At 47.1% G+C, this 22974-nt stretch overlaps 1 protein-coding gene across 1 annotated transcript in view; it reads left to right on the top strand.

Moving 5' to 3' along the window:
- Positions 1-22709, top strand: part of LOC142575246 (uncharacterized) — a 208438-nt gene extending 185729 nt beyond the window's left edge. Inside the window, exons 7-14 of the mRNA XM_075684432.1 lie at positions 3593-3658; positions 5587-5742; positions 13293-13421; positions 14306-14599; positions 15518-15580; positions 17869-17952; positions 18702-18788; positions 19354-22709. Of these exons, the coding sequence (XP_075540547.1) occupies positions 3593-3658; positions 5587-5742; positions 13293-13421; positions 14306-14599; positions 15518-15580; positions 17869-17952; positions 18702-18788; positions 19354-20126 (1652 nt within the window). The 3' untranslated portion in view covers positions 20127-22709. The remainder of the gene's footprint in view (positions 1-3592; positions 3659-5586; positions 5743-13292; positions 13422-14305; positions 14600-15517; positions 15581-17868; positions 17953-18701; positions 18789-19353) is intronic.
- The last annotated feature ends 265 nt before the right edge of the window (positions 22710-22974 follow it).

Below are 22974 nucleotides of genomic sequence, written 5' to 3' on the forward strand. Positions count from 1 at the left end.
AAAAAAGCATGATACATTGATAGCATAGACGACAATAACAATAAAGCAATAAATGGACTAAACACCCGAATATTTCAGTGGGCATACGAGAATTCTTAAACATTGTTAAGATAAAAAAAGAATCAGTACTAAAAGATTATGCACTGTGTGAAAGCGATAATATGAAGAGAGACAAGACAAATGAAGAAAAAGGAAAATTCGTTTGAATAGATGAGCGTGTAAATTCATGCGCGATGCATTGTTTTCGCTTTTCTTTGCGCACCAAACACAAGCGGCTTAGTGCAGTAACACAAAGTAAGATTACAGTAATGGCGAAATTGCGTCAACTGATTCAGCATTCACAATATCATTCGGCAGGTCATCCCACACTAAGGTTCTACCTAAGGTACCCACACTAGGGACTTACCCCACACTACGATAGCTGAAGGAAAGAATGAATACTTAAACGTGTTATAGCGTGGGAGGAAGGGGTGCATACATTTGTCGTGGTTATTTCTACTAGAGTGACGGTTCGGAATTTTCAAGTATTCGTCCTCATTTATACTTACCAAATTGTGGGAAAGAAGAAAAGAAACTTTAGACAGGTTAGCTTACGCCTGCTATAGTACTCATGCTATTAAGCTAGGAAGGCTAGGAGTGAGAATCAACGGCGAATATCTCAACAATATTTGGTTTGCAGATTACATTATCCTGTTCAGCAACACTGGGGACGAGGTACAACAAATGATTGAGGACCTTAACAGAGAGAGTGTAAAAGTGGGGTTGAAGCCTAATATGCAGGAAACAAAGATAATTATCAACAGCCTGGCAAGCGAACAAGAGTTTCAGGTCTGTGAAGGAGCACGTTTATCTAGGTCAATTACTCCCAGGAGTCCCTGGTCATGAGAAGGAAATTTACAGAAGAATAAAAATGGGTTGAAGTGCATACGGCAGACCTTGCCAGATCCTGACTGGAAGCTTACCACTATCACTGAATAGGAAGGTGTACAATCAGAGCATTCTATCGGTGCTAACATAAGGTGCAGAGACTTGAGGACTGACAGAGAAGCTCTAGAACAAGTTAAGAACCGCGCAAAGAGCGATGGAACGAAGAATGTTAGGCGTAACATTAAGAGACAGGAAGAGAACGGTGTGGATCAAAGAGCAAACGGGGATAGCCGATATTCTAGTTGACAATAATAGAAAAAAATGGAGCTGAGCAGGGCATGTAATGAGTAGGGTAGATAACCGGTGGACCATTATAGGTACAGAATGGACTCCAGGGAGGGAAAGCGCAGTCAAGGATGGCAGAAAACTAGGTGGGGTGATGAAATTAGGAAATTCACAAGCGCAAGTTGGAATCAGCCAGCGCAAGACAGGAGTAAGTGTCTTACAGTGCACTTAAACATAGGCTGATGGTTATGATTATGATGGTGATGATGATGACATCAAATATATTCGGCCAGGCACTGGCCTACACGACAGCAAATAGCAGCAGCAGCCCCGCCAAACTAGGAGGGTAGGCAAAGATAGACTTACTTTAAAAGATAGGGTTTGGCTTTAAGTCGGCTTTCACACATTAGCTATATTCCGGCTATAAAGCTCATGGTTTCGTTCATAGAGAGGGATCCTTGTTGGCGACCAGTCATCGTGTGGTTAGTGTGTCGCTTCGTTTTTCCAGCGCCTATGCCCTACCTCCGGAATAACAGGTGTTTTTTCACAAGAACCCACTTCTATTTATTTATTTATTTATTTATTTATTTATTTATTTATTTATTTATTTATTTATTTATTTTATTCAAAGAGCCTCACAGGCCCCAGCAGGAGTATAGTGTGATGGGGGGGGGGGGATTATACAATATATATGTTCATAAGTGGAAGCATTACAAGGAATGGAAAAAGATAACGAGTATATGAAACGTATACTAAGGTACATAAATAGAGGTGACGTTACATAATAGTTAGCGGAACGCAATATACACTATCGGAATGAATGGCGACATACACAATGTACGGGTACATCATTTGACACCGTCAAATTTTACAGAAGTAATGTAAAGGCACATCTCTTAACATTGCCGACGACAGAAATTAGCGAGAAGCGTGTACATAAATAAGAGAAAATTAATGAAAGCAACTGGGTCACGAAAAAATAGTGGTTATTTCATGACGAAACTTAACAGGGTCATGGATGTCGACATTATCAGGGATTTATGCAGGCTGGTTTCCCTGGTTGCTACGGCAAGTCTTGAAATCAACATTTTACGTGGCTGCGGACAGAAGGAAGCATTCGCTAGATATGCGTCCAGTTCAAGAAGTCGCGATGGCGAACAAGGGGAGGTCACTTCGCATTAGCGGTTCTTAATAGTACTGAATATCCTGTGCCATGTTTTGCCTTTGGCATTTCGCCGTGCCGCGCCACCTATTGTCAGTGGTTAATTTTTTTTGTGTCATCGCTGGCTAGCAGAGCACAATTCACTAACACCCTACACCGCTAGCAGGTATTGAATCAGCGTTAACATGAATTTCATGAATCGCCGCTGGCTAATGCGATAGCTTTACAGTATGACCTAGGGCAAACCTTGTTCGTTCTAGAGCATAAAGCAGATTCTTTGTGAGTGCACTAACCTGGATGCCTGAAAGAGAGAGAGTAAGATAAACGCTATTTAAAATCTAGGAATAAGTCGATGGAGGCCCTTAGTCGCTCGCTTCGACTGCCAAAGAATTTTTCTATTCGCGCTGTCCGAAACAGGCTGTACAATTGACTGGTTAGAGAGCGAACAGTACTGGGACACTGTCTGCAGGTGTAATGTTCAAAATCACTAGATCGCATCTATACATGTGCTGAGCATTCACGTCTGCGCGGACGCTCCTTCTCTGTCCACTTCTCTTGACATTTTCGTGTTGTTCTGCTGGCGAGCACGAAGTATGGGGTTCGATTCTCTATCACAGCGGCCGCATTTTTCCGATGAAGGCGGAATGCAAAATAAAATAAAATAAAAAGGAAGAAGAAAGGAAATCAGGAACCGCTGATGAAAGGAGTAGGATGCGTGGAATGAAGGGCCTCGAGTGGTCAAACTTAAGTCTTGCAGTTTAGCTGAACCTCTCCATTACAGCGACTCTCATACCTTTGTGTAGCAGTTGTGACGTAGAACTCCAATATCAATCATGAGTCACCTTCATTTCCTCATTTGCTCTGCCATTGAAGGGCAGCAAACCCAGTACATTGCTTTATGTTCCCTGCCTTCACTTCTCTCTTCTTTTCTTTTTGTGTGCTACAGTGCGATTCTTGTGGTTCCCTCTTGGTACAGAATAATGCATTTGACAACTTTATTACATAAATTTTGAAATAATTTTCGCACCATTTCCTATTATCAGTACCCACAGATGAAAATAAATGCATTTGTTTTCTTTGCGACTTTTTTAAGTTTCCGAAAGCGGACCGGTTCGAACTTTTTTGAACCGTTATATTTTTACCCATCAGTTACGTTGTAACTGAACCATTTTCTCAGGAACTAAAAAGCAAACTCAAAAGTTATTTCTATTGATCACCGTGTTCAGAACATTCCTACAGCGAACTAAGAAAATTTATCCCATGTCTTATACACTGCAGGTCTACCTGGAATCGCGACATGGAAATTGAGCTCTCACAACGTTACGGACGCTTCAAAACTTCTCAGTAAGTGTGCAGTTTTTCATGTGTTTTAATTTAGAGTTCAACGGAAGTCCGCCTGGTCGGGATGGAACATGACAAAGACAGACGTAACAGCGACCGAGCAAACTTCTTAAAGAACAAGACTTTTCGGCTTCTATGCGGAAGCCTTGTTCACAGCGGGGTGAAAAAGGCACTTCAACCTTTTCCACGCCATTGTGAAAGAGTCTTCCGTATGGAAGCCGGAATGTCTTGTTTTCTTTAAAGATTTACTGGGTCGGTGGACGTATTTCTTTGTCATTGTTCGTGTGTTGGTGCAGGGAAAATGATGCCCCTTACAATGACGCATCAACAAGATATCTTCCTTTTATTCCTATAACCCTGTCTCCCCACAAATGTCATATGGAACAGCTGTAAACGAGTGATGGCAACACGAGTGCTGCCAACCTCTCATACACATAAAACTAATAATAAAACCCCGGAATTAATCCTAGCTACCTAATAAGAAACAATAAAGCAAATGAAAAGGCACCAGTCTGCGTTTATAAACCTTTGAACAATACGCGCCATAGGCACCGCTACGTTTGCGAGACCCGTGCTACTGTGTTGAGGTGGGCTACATCAAACAACTACAATGACTCACTCGCGGCTGCCAAAGTAAAAAATCAGGTGCATAGAGCACTTTTAAGAGAACTTCCCGGTATTCAAAAAAAGAGGGTGGGCTTTGAGAAGAGACAGTGAGAAGGCAGTGAGAAGAGATACTTTCTTTTTTTTTCACTGTATAATTACAGTAATGATGCTTCGAACAGTGAGAACGTGAAGGGGTAACGAGAATCCCTTCCTGCAAACAAAAGTGGCGTAGACAACGTGATACAGTGACCAAAATTGGTTCTTTTATGAGTGTGGCGCTGAATTACAGAAGTGGTGGTCTTTCGCGAAATGGCCCGTTCACGTCACTGACATGTTGCCGGTGTAAGCAGTAGGGACGATGCTCTTTTCGACCAACTTCCGGAGATATGTCATCCGATACAGCAGATTGATCGACAGCTGAGTAATTTGGAACATTTTGGGAACCCAGTGGAATGCACAAGGGAAAATTACGGTGAAGCGTCCGTGTAGTGCCTTGCACTGTCTTTTTGCCTCTTGTGCTCTGCTACTAGTCTCCCAATACTGTAATGTCGCATACGAGTTGATATGGTAAAAAGTGTATTTTGGGAACGTCTGTTCAGAGCAAAGCGTGTGTGAGAAGCTGAGCGACTAAACAAATTAGTGCGCATGCCCTACATGTCACTATGCACTGATTTGGTGAGTGACGTACCTTTTCATGTGATTCAATACTATTGGTAGACAGATAACAAATTGTTTACAACTGAGTAGTTTGTATTGGCACAGAATACCTGCTACATTAAAACTCAAAGCTAGTTCCCAGAGGGAACGAAGACTAGATTGAAGGGGCGGCATTCTAGATGCAAATAAATAAAAAAATACTTGATGCACATATTACGAAGTACGGGACACGCACGGTCATATACTTGTATAATTTGCACATATGGACTAAAGCCCTTCGCAAGAGAGTCAGAACCATGGTTCTTATCGTCGAAGCCTGCCAACTGCTATACTTCGGTACACCGACGTAGCCGGTCATGGCAGCGAAGTTGGGGGCTGTCTTATCACAGGCCGAATTTAACGACACGCTTCAAATCCAAAGTAGCTGCTGGCACACTCCAGAGACGAGAACGGTAACCTTTGCATTCTCGCAACAGACTGCACACTACCTAGGCTATCCAATGCACAATATGAACTTTACGCTACATTCCTTACGCACGGTGTGCCCAGATCATTAACGATCCACGCATTCGGCAGTGGTCAACAATTACCCTGCACACAATATACGTACTTAGCACAGACCGGATTCGAGAGCTACGTCAGATGGCCTGGCTCGTGTTTCCTCGCAGTCCCACCGTCCATCGTGGACGTGTCCGAGCAGCAGCAAGTGCTGCTCATGGAGGGCGAGCGGCTCAGCCTGCGTTGTCCGGCCACGGGTCAGCCGCAGCCCACAGTCACGTGGCGTAGGGACGACTCGGCCGCCATACCGTTCGGCGCCTGGTACCGTACGTAGTCTACGCATTCATTAAGGCGGCATTCAACGGGCTCCGTGCATGAACACGCGTGCCTCCTCGCCTTTTCTCGCAGTTTTTTCACGTTCCTTCGTCGATATTCACGTCATACAAACTAGGACCGCCTTCAATCATGGCGAAACAAAAATCGATTTCAAAATAATTATTCGGTTTAATTTCTCAATAAGACTCTGATAAAAAGTAAATGAGAAAGAAAATACATATCTCACGACGTAGTTCGGAACACCACAGATCGAACGCTCCTTAATAATTAACTACCAGCTGTGTCCTCAATTCACTGTTTTAGCCTGTCTTTTACATCACTAATACTTATTATTCATTGACTCATTTCTTTCAGTATTCATTCTTTTCAAAAGAAAGAAATACAGTTGCGGGGACAAGGGAGAAAGTCCTCGCATCGGTAAATGGGTGATACTGCGACTCGAAGACGGCTCTAGAAATGCTGTCTCACTATTACGGTGACGGTTCTTTATTACCCTATCAATTCTCAAAAGTACTTCAGATTGTATCTTTGGCGGCCGTCACGTATGTTTTCAGTAGATTGCGGGCCATGTTAGTATTGAATAGAACGAGGCGCAGACAAATTGGCGACTGTGGAACGTAACTTGGATACCTTGGCCCCAATATGTAATGCCAAGCGCTTTTTTTTTCTTTAATATAGACTGACAAAACTTATGTGAGCCATGTGGTTTGACGACCAGGAAAAGTCATTTGTCCTATTCAAGAATAACCTGTTCTTGCGTTTCGCAACAAACGAACGTATTGCTCGCACCTTTGATACGCTCATACATCGACTACGCCTGGGAGTGGCCTACACAACTTACTTCACAGATAGGCTCAGGAAGAGGTTGTCCGCTGTTTGTACCCTCTGTAACATCCCGGGTGGGTCACTGAAACATCCGCTTATCGAACGTCCGCACTGCGAGTGACAGCGAGACACCCAGGGCAACCGCTCGAACCGGTTGGACAGGCGTTCTTTATCTACGTGTGAAGAAAGGGTCTCTGGTCGGGTCCAGACAAATTTCAAAGACAGAATAACAAAGCTCCTCGTGACTTCTGATGGATGGAGACTTTATGCATTCTCTTTGAAACACGATACATTGTGAATGTGCTCAATACTTCGTGCACGCTTATATGAAGTTGCACTATATTTTTTTATGGTGCGTTCTTCTTCACCTTGATTTGATTTTTGTACCATGACTGTGCAGATTAAGACTATTTCGGTAACATTCACTGCGACTATAGACGCTCGCATGTCGCCGATGCACAGCGCTCTATATTCTATAGCTCGATCCCTCCTCTATATTGTACAAATCTATTATTCCTTTGCGACTTTCCCCCTTTTTTCTCCCTTTGTTTTGTTGTTGTTTTCTTCATGCATTCCTTAGTCACTGGAGTGTATTTTTGGTTATTGGGATAGCCGGCCCTTCGTTGGCCTATATTTTCCTACGTGCTCATCATTTAATTAAACAACAAACACGACAAAAAACGGCGGTTCCGACGGCTTCACATAGGCCCCGGCCCCTATTATATTTGACAGCAGACATCTTGAATACATCGTTCACACATAATTTATACAATGATGAACATCGGTTTGAGATATATTGATTGATATCTAAAAAAAATTAGGTTATTTCCACAATGCACAATTCTTAGGCCAACATGCCATGGTGAACTATTACCTTTACAGATACATAAAAGAAAATATAAAACCACAATTTAGAAAAAACCACAAAATAAATTGCTTCAACATTTAAATATATGCCAAACTTCATGAGTCCTTTGCCACAAGCATTAAGTTGCAGTTAGCTTATTTGTGATAATCTGTGCTGTGTTTCGCAATATTATGCTCAGGTGCCTCGATGGTCTCCTTCCAGTTACTGTCACGTTAGGAACTATTGCGCCTCTCTGGGGTAAATGCTAGGTGACGAGGTTTAGTTCGCTTAGCACGAACGACTTGGGATAAATGCGAGAACCGCAAGATACCCCCCCCCCCCCTTTCACTACTCCTCCGCCACCCATTCCTAAAATATACAAAGGCTTCTGGGCTGTAATCTTTCTGGAAATCAGTGTGCGCGCTGCCGACATCAGCGCGACTCAACGTTGCCGAATGCGCTTCCGATAGCCGCCTACTGAAAAAGAAAAACTCAGTGCTGGCGCCGGTCTGACGAAGAATCAATCGTTCTCGTGTGAACAAAAAGAACCGAATAAAAGCAAAGGTACGCAGTCGAGCAAGTCTGGGCCATGCTCTTGAGATCTGTATTGTTGCGCGCGCTCTGTCTCATTGTACTCAGGGTGATGGATCGCGGCGACCCAAAGCACGAACAGGTTCGTTTTATAGAAGCTCGCCTTATACATCGGTTGCAACGAAAGGTAAAAGACGGTAAACTTGACTTAATGGATCGATGCTTCGTTTCGCGGCTCCCGCACTTTTATGTCACACGTTGGGTTTTGGCCAATTCTCGCATACTTCTTTCTTTTCTTTTTTTTTTCTAAACAATCTCGCTACGACGAAACGGACACTTTCGCACCGCCCTGAAAAAATCCTGTTCAGTCAGTATTCAAATGACAAGAGCGACAACGAGTCAGGGAGAAGAGCGGCCCTACTTTGAATTTAAATGACCATGACACTTGGCAGACGTCCGGTACCTGGTTACTAGCAAAGAAATAGAATCTTGAGTTGTCTGCAGACGATCCACATTACAACAAGTAAAGCTTCATGTCTAGGTAGCCCTCATGTTACCAAAAGACGACAGGCTGTCTAGCACATCCTGTGGAGCTTTGGACCCCAAAGAAAGAAAGAAAGAAAGAAAGAAAGAAAGAAAGAAAGAAAGAAAGAAAGAAAGGAAGAAAGAAAAACATCCGATGCTGTCAGAGGAAATGGTTAAATAAATATTGATTGAAGTATGTTTTCCCGCGAGCAAAATATGTATTCTTTGTTGTGTGAAATTCCTTCGTACCGGAACAAAGTTGCAGAGCGGAAACATTACTAGCACTCGCAAACGTAGGCCTCCTTTCTTTCGGTATGTGTACGTTATATGGCGTATATTGGAGTGGCGTATCCATGAGTTGAATTTCAATGCAGTTTATTGTATAGAAGTTTACACATTCAGAAAGCGGTAGAGCAAGAAGTAAGGGCCACAGCGGGAGCTCGGTTGGCGCATTTGTTTATGCTCACAACACGCAAAATTTTCGTATCGCATGATTTGCATAATGCTCAATATTTCGGGCACACCATTTATCATGATAAATGATAGGCGCGTCACTGTGTATCTATCATTTATTACGCCGCAGCTTTCTTTCTTTCTGCTTTCACACACGTCAGCAAGAATGTTTGTCCATAGCAACGAACGAACGGCATAGCTTCTGCCTTCTGGGAGCAACAGACACGTTGTCTGTTTCATACGATAAGTCTCTCTAGAATGGGTAGCAGTGTGAAGTTGCAAAATTAGACGAATTCATATCTACTTCATTAAACTATTGAAATAAATGACTGGTATGGTAGGAAAAAAAGATGGGTACAAAGAATAAAAGTAACAGCGAAAGAGTAACCAGGTCATGCAAGAGAAACGCGCTACAGTTTTTCAGATGCAGTACTGTGGTCAGGAGAAACGAACGCGGCCTAATGTACATGATGCTAAATGATGAAGGCTGTGTCAGCGAGGACGCCACATAGCTTCATTAACAAAGGAACGCTAAAACGCGCACATGCACATACACAAACACACACAAATAATAAATGTAGGCACCCACAGACGAACAGATATTTACACGTGACGTTTTACACAATTTGACATCACAGGCGGAGGGCTTCTGCAGATGCTTCTGTTCTGTGCCTGTTAAACTTTACTATCTGGTCAGTAGGCGTGTGTGCTGGATAGCACCTTTCTCCACCCGCCGCCTAGGCTTATAGGCTATGGCATTGCGCTGCTAAGCATGAAGGGCTATTCAATTCTAGTGCGATCGAATCTTCACGTAATGGTTCAAAGGTAGATTGAACATTATTCACAGTATGCGTGTGAGACAAACCATAAACTGCATACGGGAATGGACCTTGCAGAAAAGATAAGTCGAGACGTTGAGGGTGCATCGGTATTTAGTGTCATTGATGTGTAGGCTGCTGAAAAACGCGAGTGTCTTTTTAGCGCATACTTCACACACGCCCCTTTCCAGAAGCACATTCTAGAGAGATCTTGGAGGTGCGACAGAGCCGCGCACAAACTCCTCTGAAATATATATATATATATATATATATATTGTTACGTCCAAGCGCGTAAAAGGGACGCGGGGATCAAGAAAAGAGAAGAGGAGAACGAAGACTGTGCAGCGGCCATTCGTGTTGTTCGTAGCCTGCCGTTCCTGCTCTCGCACGTCTAAATAAACCCCTTTTCCCCGTGCTTGTAACAAATTGGTGGAGGTGCGGGGTACACCTCGTAACCACGGAGCCTACGCTGCTACAACTGCGCCGAAGCCGTCGATTTGCAGGACTTCCGCCACCCTCACCTGACATGCCTGAATACGCCTGCCAGATTCCCGAAGGTTCTGACGCGGCTTCAAGGCCAGCGCCTGGCGTTCCGTGGCAATACTACCGGGTGCCACTCAATTTCGGAGGAAAAGCCGGAGAAGATATCGACGAGTGGCTCACGAACTACCGAAGGGTGAGCCGATCTAACGGTTGGAACTCGACCGCACAGTTGTCCAATGTTGTGTTTTCCCTTACCGACACAGCGCTCGTCTGGTATGAGAATCACGAAAACACGCTCACTTCATGGGAGCTTTTCGTAGAGGAGCTCGGAGCGTGTTTTGGAGACTCTAGCGCAAAAAAGAAACGCGCTGAACAGACACTTTCGCAAAGAGCTCAGATTTCCGGCGAGACCTGTACGACTTATATCGAAGAAGTTCTGAAACTGTGTAAAATTCTCAACTCTCAAATGTCTGAAGATGACAAAGTTAGACATTTGTTGAAAGGAATAGCCGAAGACGTCTATAATTTTTTGATCGGCAAGGAAAGCTTGGATTCCGTGTCTGACGTCATTCGCCACTGCAGGACCTTTGAGACGCTGAAGAAGCGACGGATAATACCAAAGTTTGGTCGCCTGGCTAATGTCACAACGGTGGCAAGTGTAGACCCGAGTTCGTGTGTTGACCTTCCATCAACAATACGGCAGATTGTTCGCGAAGAGTTGCTCCATCGGGAAGGGATGTACCGTTGCTCACCCGGCATCGCTGGTGCGTACTTACCACACGAGATGAGAAACATGGCCGTTTCGACCGCATGTTAACCCACGGTTCATTCAGCGATCGTCAAGTATAGGTCTACCCCACACACGAGAGGCACCATAAGCTATCGAGATCATGACTACGACCAACGCCCTAGCTCGCCGCACGCACGCCTCCCGGCGGCCGATGCCTAACCATGATGGATGGAACCCACCTGCTGGCTATGCAGTCGACAGCAACATGCGTGACTACATGAAAGAACATCGAAATTTGCGGCATCTGCCGGTGTGTTTCCAATGCGGTGTCGCGGGCCACATAGCGAGATTTTGCAATCGTCGCCCAACAAAGTGGTATCGTCGATCGGGGTCTTCAACAAGGACCACACCTCCTACGAGGACGACTCAACAGCCATACACCACCTCCTGGTCAGCTGGCATCCCTCCTGGCAACGATTACTGGCAGAGAAGCTTCCGGAGCCGCTCGCCGGCATCTGACAGGAGTTTGACGCCACCGCCAACTTCTTGTGCACCACGTTTACGTCAATCTCCATCGCCAGTGCGCCGCTCGGCCTCGCCTTCACAACCGGAAAACTAGCTAGCGCGGCCGATGGGGGTGAGGTCGCTCGACACGTGCTATCGACAGAAATGCCCCCTGCAGTTGCTATGATTAAGAACAAAGTGCATGTACTTGTTGATGGTGTTTCTACAATGGCTTTAGTGGATACCGGAGCAACTGTATCCGTAATGAGTCTCGGTTTTAAAGGTCGGTTGGGGCGCAAAGTTGTATTTCCGTGGGACCAGGCTGCAACGTTTTGTGGAGTGAGCGGCGAATCGTTGCGCCCTGTTTGTGTGTGCACTGCTGAAGTATCCTTGGCCGGTGGAGTTTTCGCCACGGAGTTTGTAGTTATTCCCCGATCGACGCACGAAGTGATTTTGGACATCGACTTTTTGCGGCAATGTGCTGCGACCGTTGATTGTCGCACGGGGGAAGTTTGCGTCGAAGGCCATGTTTCGTCCGGGCTCTTAGAGGAGACTTGCAGTCAAGGTGAACTTTGTGTGTCTGCAGATACTGTTGTGCCTGCGTCCACCTCTGTGTGCGTTCCAGTTGTATGTCGCGGTGAAGTTCCAGACAGTTTGAATGCGTCCGTAGAGCCAATGCATCTAAATTGTGTGAAGAAGAACTTTTTTGTGCCTCATTGTGTGGTATCCATCGGCAACGGGCGTGCTGCCTTGTGGACGGCTAACTGCCCGGCAGAACCCGTCCTGCTTCCAGACGGCTTGAAACTCGCCTACTTTACAGAATACACGTCTTCGTCCGTAGCCGTACTAACAGACCCGCCGTGTGAACCTGCTGACCTTCACCACGTCTCAGACAAAAAGCTTCTGTCTATGATAAACAAGTCACTCAGCACAAGGGAGCGCCATACCTTGTTGGATACGCTTTCTAAGCATCTGTCAGTGTTTGACTTTGCGCAGCCGGACAAAGCGTTCTCGATTCCCGATTCACTAACGCGCCATACTATCGATACGGGATCTGCGCGCCCGATCGGGTGTCGCCTAACGATCGCAAGATAATCGGGGAACAAGTGAGTGACATGATGAAAAATGGGATAATACAAGAGTCCTCGAGTCCTTGGGCAGCTCCGGTCATACTCGTCAGAAAGAAAGACAGTAACTGGAGATTTTGCGTCGATTATCGAAGATTAAACGCCGTGACTAAGAAGGATGTCTACCCGCTGCCCCGGATTGATGACGCAATTGAATGCCTTCATTCGGCCTCTTATTTTTCTTCAGTGGACTTGCGCTCAGGATATTGGCAAATCCTGGTGCACCCGGGATATATATATATGGGAGCAGCATCTTTTGATCATCTAGTGTGAAGGAAGATTTGCGTCCTTTCAAACGGAAACTTTCCATTGCGTGCTTATGCGGCCGGTAAACCTGTAAAAAACAAAACAAAAAAGAACAGGGGGTCATTTCTTATTGAACAGATTGAAAAAATACGGAACGTAACTGGCTCTTGTGCCAAGCTAAGGAGATTTTAGCATACGCAACAATCACTGCATCGGCAATAAGGGTGCGTAGAACCCGAGCTTTGCTTCTACCGTTTTATACTCAGGACCGCATGAATTTGTCAACTTTCTTTCGGTTATCTTAAAACTTGCCGTCACCCCTTTTCTGAAATACAGTGTGAGCGTTTAGTGGCACTGGAAACAAAAGAGGAACTTTTCGTGACGAATGCTGAAAAAAAATGCGCTCAGAACTGAGCATCACAAGGGACTGCATGCCGATATCGACACGCAGTCACTTCATTGGAGGGCGACACCTTTAATGTGAGCCGGGCGACACGGGACCACATGGGCTCCTACGTGTGCATCGCCTCCAATGGCGTCCCACCACCCGCCATGAAGAAGGTCATCCTGGAGGTCACATGTAAGCACTCCTTCTCTCTTTGCATCCAAAGCATGACTGGATGTTGGTGACGCTTAAGAGAAAATAGCTGTTTTCGTTGCACACGTGCCTCATTAACATACTCGAGCTAGTGCCTTGTGACTTCATAATCTGAGACTCGCACGGATAACGCGTTAAGCTGGACTACCCAGCGCATTCTTGTGCAAACAGACTAAACACAGTTAAATAAAAAAACGGGTTTAATTAGTCTCAATTATCAACGATTATTCATTGTATAGTAAATATTGACTGTATCTCCATTCCTGTAATGACCCTTCGGGGGTTAACATACAAATAATAACAATAGACAAACAAACAAAACAAACCTCTAGGCGAGACGTCAAGTTCTTGCATACTTCAGAACAACGCGATACCACCCATGTCTGAAATGTGGATGGACCGTTTATGTGGGACCAGTTATCAGCAACTTTTGTATTACGCCATACATGGGTCGCAAGGTGCGCAGCGTATGCTTTCACACGTGATGCAGTGGTGCAGGCAGGACTGAATACCGGGGGGATACTTTCCGTCAGTATCCTAAGTTGCTTTTGTTTGCACATGTATATTAATATTGTGGAAGGTGCTTCTAATTTCTCTCAGAAAGACGCATTTCCTTCGTAAGCCATTTGTAGGATCTCATGTGTTCGTGAGCGAATATGCAACACGTGTGCTAGAGTTCTGCTTGAATCAATAGAGCTAACCGTGGAGCTAGCAAACTAGAACATGTCTTTGTGTGAGGTTTAGGTTCCATTGCTGATCTATAACACACGCGGCAAAAGCATGGTGAGAGCTAAAGTACTAGAACACTGTTGGGCATGATGCTCACGCGAAACGCTCTGCGCTGCCGAAACGCTTTGCTCTCGCAGTCCCGCCGCTGATCAAGATCCACAATTGGGCCGTGGGCGCGAGCAACGGCTCGAGCGCAGTGCTTGAGTGCCTGGTCGAGGCGTTTCCGCGAGCCTTGAACGCGTGGCTGTTCGGCGATCAGGGCGCAGCCGTGCAGCCCGGTGCGCGGCACGCGCTGCGCGAGGAAGAGGCCGGCCCCTACGCCAGCCGCATGCAGCTCCGCATCGACCCCGTGTTGCCGCAGGACTTCGGCATGTACAAGTGCGACAGCCGCAATGCCCGGGGTCATGCTGCCGGCGTTCTCACCGTATTCCGTGAGTGTGCCGTAATCCTACAGAAACTCGGGCGCGATGAACGCCGCTTGGCGTTGCGCCGCATCTTTCACTCAGTGAGTGGTAACCGTCTGCAACCTTTAAAGGTGAACGCTAGCTTACAAAATCCATGAGAATGCGAACATTATCCGAGTTAAGCAGAATGGAAAGAGGGGTAACGCAAACAAAACAGTACAACAACTATCGCCGGGGTGTTGAATGAAGCATCCACTCGAGGAGTTTCTCTCACGTGGCTTGAAAAGAAAGAGCAGAAGACAAGATGCAGAAAAGGAACGAGAAAAATCACACAACGCTCACGTGCAGAGCACTGCGCTGTTCTTGTGTCTTGCTCTTTCTTGTCACTTGATCTGGGCTGACCACTTGGTGCTGAAGAACTGCTATAGCGTCGAATATTGTACTCCTGTCTTTCATTTGCGAGCGTACACTCTACACGCCTCTCCGTGTTTTGTGGGCTCGCTGAATTGGTAACTCAAAGCCCATCATTAAGAAGAGCCTGAGCAACATCAATTCGGATATCAACATGGCGGCACTTGTTCTGCACTGTGGGTTCTGCACTGTGCCACGTACAAACGCTGTCACACGCAGAAGCTTACGAACGGCACAGCTCGATGCACTGTGCCATACGGCCAGTAAACCAGACGAAGGAAGAACCATCGTGTTGACATGTCTGTCATTTACGCCAGAGCGTCCTGTGAGAAGGTTAAGTGACTGTGTCTAGGTATAAGATTGTCTCAATATAAAAAAAAATACGGCTATGCTTTTAAACACGCAGATTGTTGACAGTTCTAACAATGCACTCACGCTACACCATTGCAGACATATTTGTTAGATTGATGAAGCAGTTGGTGGACGGAAAACTAAGTAAAAATGTTTGTGTATGTGTGTGTTTGTTTGTTTCAGAATTAGACCCATCTAAGATGCCGCCAGCGACTGAGGAAACTAGTTATACTCTCTACGGACATGGTGAGCATAAGGCGTGCACAACAAACTTCGGTTTCGAAACTGTGGTTCTCCCCAGTGCTATATGGCCTGATGTGCACACGATTTATCTCTGGTCTAGGAATTCAGTGTAAAATTTACAATGTATCTATCTGATGGGTTCACCTACGACTACGCTTACGAAAGCTGGCTTCCCCACACAGAGGCTCTCCTTGTAAAGAAGCCAGCTGTGGGAAAAGCGAGGAGGGAGCCTCGTAGCGTACGCATGCACGCGCCCGGGGTCAGGAATTTCACAGGCGCGCCCCTTACATTCTGAAAGAAAGCTTTTAAATACGTAAGCATTTCTATGCCTACCCAAAGTGAAAAGCCGTCCGTCCGTCCGTCCGTACGCCCGTCCACCCATTCGTCCGTCCGTCACGTAAGACGATCGCTTTCAAGATAGGGCTCGCAGCAGCTAACGAATTGGCCTTTGTGCTGCCTCTCGCTTCCATGTGAACTAAGTGGCAAGAACACAGCGCACAGAAAGCTATCAGCACTCTGAGAACTGTGTACCCATCGCAGATTGCTTTCAAGATAGGGCCCGCGCGGTCTCGCCATACGCAGCCGCCACCGGAGTACAGTTGATCACGGCTAAAAATGGTTCGGATCGAGAGGAGACAGCGTCATTGACTACGGCTACGTACAAGGTCTACCAAACGTGAAACTGTTCAATTACGTCACGTACAACAGCACACATGGGCCTGTGTGCTGGCTCCACGAAGTAGCTGCAGCATCCAAACGAGCCTTCATCCAATCTGAAGATAAAGAAAAAGCGCAACAAAACGAACTAATCAAGATACAGGATACATAATAAATGTTGTATACATTTGCTTCGTTTAGAAAATATCCCTCGTCATTTCATCCCACGTACACATCCTCTGGAAGTTAGCTATAACGTGAGTGAACATTGCTACTATTCGTCTGTACTCCGTCGTCGTCTCATGCTGGTCTTAGTTAACATTAAGTTAACGTGCGAGTCCAGAAGCGACATAGATAGAACTGTAGGAAGGAGAGAGGAGAGGCGGCAATAACAATACAAGAGAGGGGTAAGGGAGGGGACGTGAGAAGGCAAGGGAACCCTACTACTATACGATGGCGGTTGCGGGGAAACTGGATAAGCTTAAGTTCAAGGCACGGTAGAGTTTGTTGCTGCTATTTCTGAAAAATAAACACCATGCAAATATGCCAAGCGGACAAACTACGCCGGGCGTGCAGAAGTAGAGCCGCGTTACTTAAAGCGCACCGCAGGGTCCAGGCGACGCTACGGAAGCGGTCGACCGTCAACTCAACATTTCTGTGCCCGCCGCAGCAGCTTTACTACTACGGCATTGCTAGAGGCTGTGGATTTGATCCCAACCGCGGCAGCCACATTTCGACGGGAGAAAAATAGAAAACGCGCGCGCACTTAGGTTTTGGGACACGTTAAAGAACATCACGGTGTCAAAATTAATCCTGAGTCCGCCACTACGGCGTGCCTCATTATCCGATTGTGGTTTTGGCACGTACAGCCCCATAATCCAATTCAAGTTTAATACTTCTGCCACCATGCGATGTGCCGTGTGAGGCAATAACTGTGCTCAACCCTCCGGAGGTGACGAAATATGGCGCACAACAACGCCTCAATAAAATACCTCTTCCTGTGTGCGCTGTGTACTACGCAAACAAACAGCATTGATGCACGCAAGGTAAAGTTTAACATAATCTCACCACTCACGTGTTAGACTAAACGTTGAAGAAATGAAGCTTCAGCCGTCAACGTCACCACTAATTATATTCAACCAAAGCATTCATTACGGAAAGCTTCGCTTACATCGATTCCCACAGTGCGTGGGATCTGCGGAATATTTTTCCCTCTTTGTGTATGCGTTTGTGCATGTGTGCGTGTATTTTTTTACTCGCTGCCCTTTGAACACTTGACGCAGTCATTTCATATTTACCCACGCAGTAACATTAAAATCGTATTTCTCCATTGAAACGAAATCCTATAGTTAATGCACTAGTTCCCCTACGCTAAGAAAAATAAGGCTGAAAGTGTTCATCGCCAGCCCTTCACCGCTAATAAATCTCCACATATTAACGCGCGCGCGTTTGCACGCACACATGCTCCCCTCCTTCACTCCCTTTTCTCCTCCACACACATACGCAGAGTAGCCAACCGAACACTTGGTCTGGTTAGCCTCACTGCCTTTCACCTCTTGTTTTCCTTCACATACACGCTCGAAGTCTGCCAGAAGGTTCGTCATGACTGACGAGTTTCGCACTGCGTTTTCTAGCTCCACCCCCCCGTGTCGTCGAGGCCGAGTGCCCCGTGTGCCCGGACTGCCCGTCGACGCACGAGTGCTCCCCAAGCAGGAAAGGTGCGTCACATAGCGTCGCGCACGCAAAGGCATCCGAGACAAGTGACTATACAGAGCGACAACAGAAGCGAGTACACATGCGCTTTGTATGTAGAGTGAAAAGGGAGAGGAATAGATAAATTGTAGCTCGTGCCAAGTTACATCTTAAGAATGACAGGCGTACATTAGGCGAATAAGGTCCCGAAGTAAGTGCCATATTCATCGTGTGTTAACGTATGTGCTAGCAATCAGCGACGTAAACGCTGCAGAATTTCGCAGGTGCGTCCCAGCGCTCAGCAATGCAAGAATGCAAAGTAGAGAGGATAAATATGCGACGCAACAATTCATTGTCTTGTTGCGGCTGCGAAGGGACGCGCCGCCATATCCATTAACGGAGTCGGGCGCTCAACAGTGGAAACATGCCGACAAGACCGAGCAGCGGATGTGACGGCTGTCACCGCATACGATCGTCAAAAGCGTTGGGAGGAGGTGACGCTACGCCAGCGTCTTTGTTGTCGCGATTTAGGTGGTTTAATGTTGCGCTGTCGCTTTCAGTAACGCTTTCGAAGAACATTGAGGCACAGTTCATTGTTGCATCGAGTTCTGCATGTTTAGCTACTGTAATCGAAGCCAGACATGTCTATATCTGAAGCGAGCACTGTGAAATTTATGTGAACTGGTACATTAAAATATGGCGTGTCCTTTTTTCTCATATTCTCTTCTTTGACTATGCTAACTTTTTTATGATGCTGCATGTTCACATTTTACAGCAGGAAAACCTGGTCTCTTCAATGTTGAAAGCATAGAAACAGTCTACAATAGGTCCCACTGGCTCCCGCTGAAGCCGCGTGATACAGGTGAACAAGTACATTTGTTGTTTTCTTGTTAACGTCGAATCAAAATTATATGCCTCATGAACATTTACATGCTACGCAATTACCCGCTCTATTTCAAATTCATCTTCCTTTTTACCTAGGACTACGGGCCATTCCTGTTAGAAATAAGCAATACGCAGCATGCTTCTTTCACTGGATGTTCTGACAATAAAAATTGTCTTGTTTTCATGTATGCCTATTATGTGTATTTTTACGCTATATATGTAGTGCATAATTTTGTTTGTTACTGCTGAAACTAAAATGGTGTTAATGTGTTTCTTGTTGGGAACCGCAGGAGAAACGATTACTGGCAACGGTAAAAAAAAGTAAAGGGCGGGGCGAAATAGTTTACGTGAAGCAGAAAAGTTATTCTCCAGAAAGAATCTGCAAGCGCAAGTAAATGAATTCCTACTCGTATCACGCAGCTTCTATTCTACAGGGAACGCTGGGAGCTCTGTTCTTCCGACACCTATTTGCTCTTCTGAAATGTGACACCTTTTTTTTTTCTCTCTCTCTCTCTTTACCGGTGGTGTTATGACGAGCGTAGAGTGCCGCGCGAAGCGCCGCTACTTGGTCAAGGTGGGCAAGCCCGTGCTGTTCCGACACAACAACGCCTCGTGGGGCGCCTGGATGCGCGACTCGTTCAAGCGCGCCTTCGACGCCAGCAAGTTCTGGGTGACGCTAGACGGCGACCGCACCACGCTGCTGGAGTACGTGGACGGCCACTTCACGCGCCGCTACTCGCTGCCGTACGCATTTCGCGGCAACGCGCAAGTGGTGTACAACAACTCGCTCTTCTACCACCACGAGAACACCGACAGTATCGTGCGCTTCGACCTGGGCAACAAGTCGACCGCGGCGCTGTCCCTCTCGCGTGACTTCTCCAGCAGTCGGCTGCTGTACGCGACGCAGCACAACGCCATGGATATCCTGGCCGACGAAAACGGCCTCTGGGTCGTCTACGCCAGCAGCAGCACCAACAACACGCTCGTCGTCAAGTTCCACGAGCGCGCCATGCAGGCCGAGCGCGTCTGGAACCTCACGCTCGACCACCGCACCGTGGGCGAGATGTTCATCGTGTGCGGCGTCCTGTACGCGGTGAACAGCGTCAGCGAAGCGACCACGCGCATCGCGTTCGCCTTCGATCTCTACGAGGAAGAGGCGCTCGAGTTGGCGCTCAACTTCAGCAACCCGTTCCGCAACACCTCCATGGTGAGCTACAACCCGAGCGACGGCGCCATCTACACTTGGGACATGGGACACCAGCTGCTGTACCCGCTGCTCTTCGCAAACTCCACGTCGTCGCACGCTGCCAGTTGAGTGGTCGTGCCCGCCGCTGTCCTGCTGCTCGCCTTCGCCGCCGTCACTCGCCTCTGACCGTGGCCTGGCCGGCCTTCGAGCCGCGCGGACGCTTCGCAGGGCGTGCTCGCCTCGTTTTCACCGCGCCGTCAGCAAACCGGTCTGCATTGTGGCTGCGAGCGTCGCGTCAACGAATGTGCTGTTCCACTACGCGACGCCGAGGAACTGCCCCGCTGTGTTCTCCATACAATGCCGCACTCACTGTTCAGTGTCAGTTTGTGTTCTCGAGCACTGAAGCTATTCGTGCTCGCCCCGTCTTCACTGCGTGTTGTTGCGCCTACAATGATCGTGTTAAAGAAAGCACCGTTCACACCTGCGTCGCCGAAAAATTAGGTTGTGCTTCGCATTTCATGCAGCCTTTTGTTCAGTGCGACGTTTTGTGCTGACTGACGAGACATCTTTTTCCGATGAATGCGAGCGGCCGCTCAGGGCCGACCTCACACTGACGTCGGAGAGGGCTCTTGTTGCATCCACGATTGACGCGCTTCTGAGTTCCCTGTGGTGTCTGCGACAAATAGGGAGCAATAATCTTGTTTCCAAAGTTCTGCAGAACGTGATAGTGAAATCAAGTCGATTGACTTTTATTCTCCTGTCACACACAGCTGTGCACAGTGTTACGACAACCAGTGGACCGCGGCGCTTCGGCGCTACTTCTACGATACGATGTCATAAATGTCACTTCGTTTGATATCATTCCTAACTCGGCGGAATCGTTTCGAAGAAGCTCGCTGCAAACGCTTAGTCTAATTTTGATGATGGAACGGACTGACTAAGACGACGTAGTGAATTCAACTTTCTGTATATAAGCTGTGAAGAAGACCGCAAGCTGATTTTAATACGCACAGGTTCGTGAAAAACAATAATTAATCACTGTTCATTTTTAATTCCCTCTTCTGCTGTGTAAATGTCACATGCACGCAGTTCCTATAATTATACGAAAAATAACTATTTTGCCAGCACTCATTGCCCTAATCAGGGGCGCTCTGTATTTTGGTTAGACAAGTTCAAGTTTCGCAAAGTTTGACTACTTCACCGCCTGTCATCCCCGAGAACACTGAACATGGCATTTTATGCTGCCTACCTCAAAAGTTCGGTGTTACACTCGAATAAAATAAAACGACAACACTAGAAAAATTCTGGAAGAAGTAATGTAGCGCACAGCCTTCGGACGGGCATGTCATCTCAAGCGCTAGAAGCGATTTCCGAATAGACTGCTTTTATAAGCTCGCACCAAAGGTGTGTTTCCCACTGGAGAGACTCGAGAACTGCTGGAAACGACGTCGCGTCCGAAGGCGCAACACGATGTTTTGACAAGGCACGAGTAGTTTCTGTCCGGTCGCATGTCAGCGCTCGTTTCTTCGCGTTCCTCACAACAGTACCCCCTCCTCGCACACCGCCCTCCACTTTCTTTCGTGCTTCTCGTCTTGTCTTCTGCTGTATGCGCTCCAGCTAGGTCGAGCGCTTCTTCAGAGACCCAAAATGTAAGGGAAGACAGAAGATAAGCGAAGGCCATTGAAAACGGCCGCTATCGAACGGCTGTTCTAGGTTCTTCACGTTGAATGCTTCCCCTACCCGCGCACACGGTCTGCGTTTTTGTGTTCGCGACCCGAGCTCGCCGCCGCGTCCGCGTTCAAGCGGGAGCGCGGAAGGTTGTAAGAAAAGCGGGGCAAATAAGTCGGACCGTAAGCACGGAAACGCCTCGCAGTAACGTCGTAGATCTACTAAAGTGCACACATCACGGCCTCGCCGGATTTCTTTTTTCTTTGGCACTCTTTTATTTTCCGTTTCTAAATTGAAGAACGTGCTCGGAATCCTTTTCTTCTTTTTACCCGTGCCCGGTGCACAACAGGTTTCCGAGGCGCGTGCGCCTGGCGACGAAGCCGGTTATCGACCGCGCCCCGCGGGGTCGCGGACGCGATTGAAAGCCGAGCACAAGACGACGACGCCACACAGCGCTTGTCTCACTCTCAAGTGCCGCGACCTCGGGGAGCGATGTAAGGGGAGGAATAACGCGATTCAACTGCGAAATCCGGCGCGAGGACGCGATCTCCCGAGCGACTGATTCCCTTCTCTCCACGCGCCGCCGACGAACAAGAAAATTGAATGAGCGAAGAGAGAGCAAAGATCATAACAGAACGAAACGCCGCAACTGGGGCGAAACCAAAACGAGATCAGAGGCTGCGCCGAGTGTGCCGAAAAAGCAGTTCTAAGCACTTCTTGCGTGCCTCGAGAGCTTGAAAATTGTTGCCTCTTTGTGCATTCTTTTGTGCGTTCTTTTGCGCATATACCTGCTTCAGCTGGCTCCCTTTCTGAAAGCGTCTTCCAAATATGTCTCTGCGCGCAACGAACGCTCGAAAGCTGTCGTCAGTCGCTTGCACCGCGTTAATCTGCTTCTGGCCGCGCTGAGCTTGTTTGGCTCCCTTCCTCCTATTTGTGTGCCCGAAAAAAGTGAGTAAAAAAAAGGAGCGCAATCACTCACCTATACGTGGGATGTTCAACCGAGCGAGCGACGGCACGCGTTTTGTACACTGCACAATAAAACGAGTGCTGTGTTGTTCTTCGTGTTCGTGGTCACCGTTCGTGTCACTCTCTCGATATGCGAGAGATGTGCGGGACAATTCTCGCCAGGTTACGCAATCATCTCGCATAATTAACCGGTAGCCCTGAACTCTTTGCATTGCTTTCTTATGTGCAGCGTCACAGGCTCGTACGTGCACCTGTGGCTTGTTGGCTGTAGCATTCCATTGCTAAGCGCAAGGACTCGTCTGTCGTGGTTAGCATGCTGCCACGGATAATAGCACACGTCATT

This window comes from Dermacentor variabilis, chromosome 3, assembly GCF_050947875.1.
Source record: "Dermacentor variabilis isolate Ectoservices chromosome 3, ASM5094787v1, whole genome shotgun sequence".
In the NCBI taxonomy this organism is placed as follows: domain Eukaryota; kingdom Metazoa; phylum Arthropoda; class Arachnida; order Ixodida; family Ixodidae; genus Dermacentor; species Dermacentor variabilis.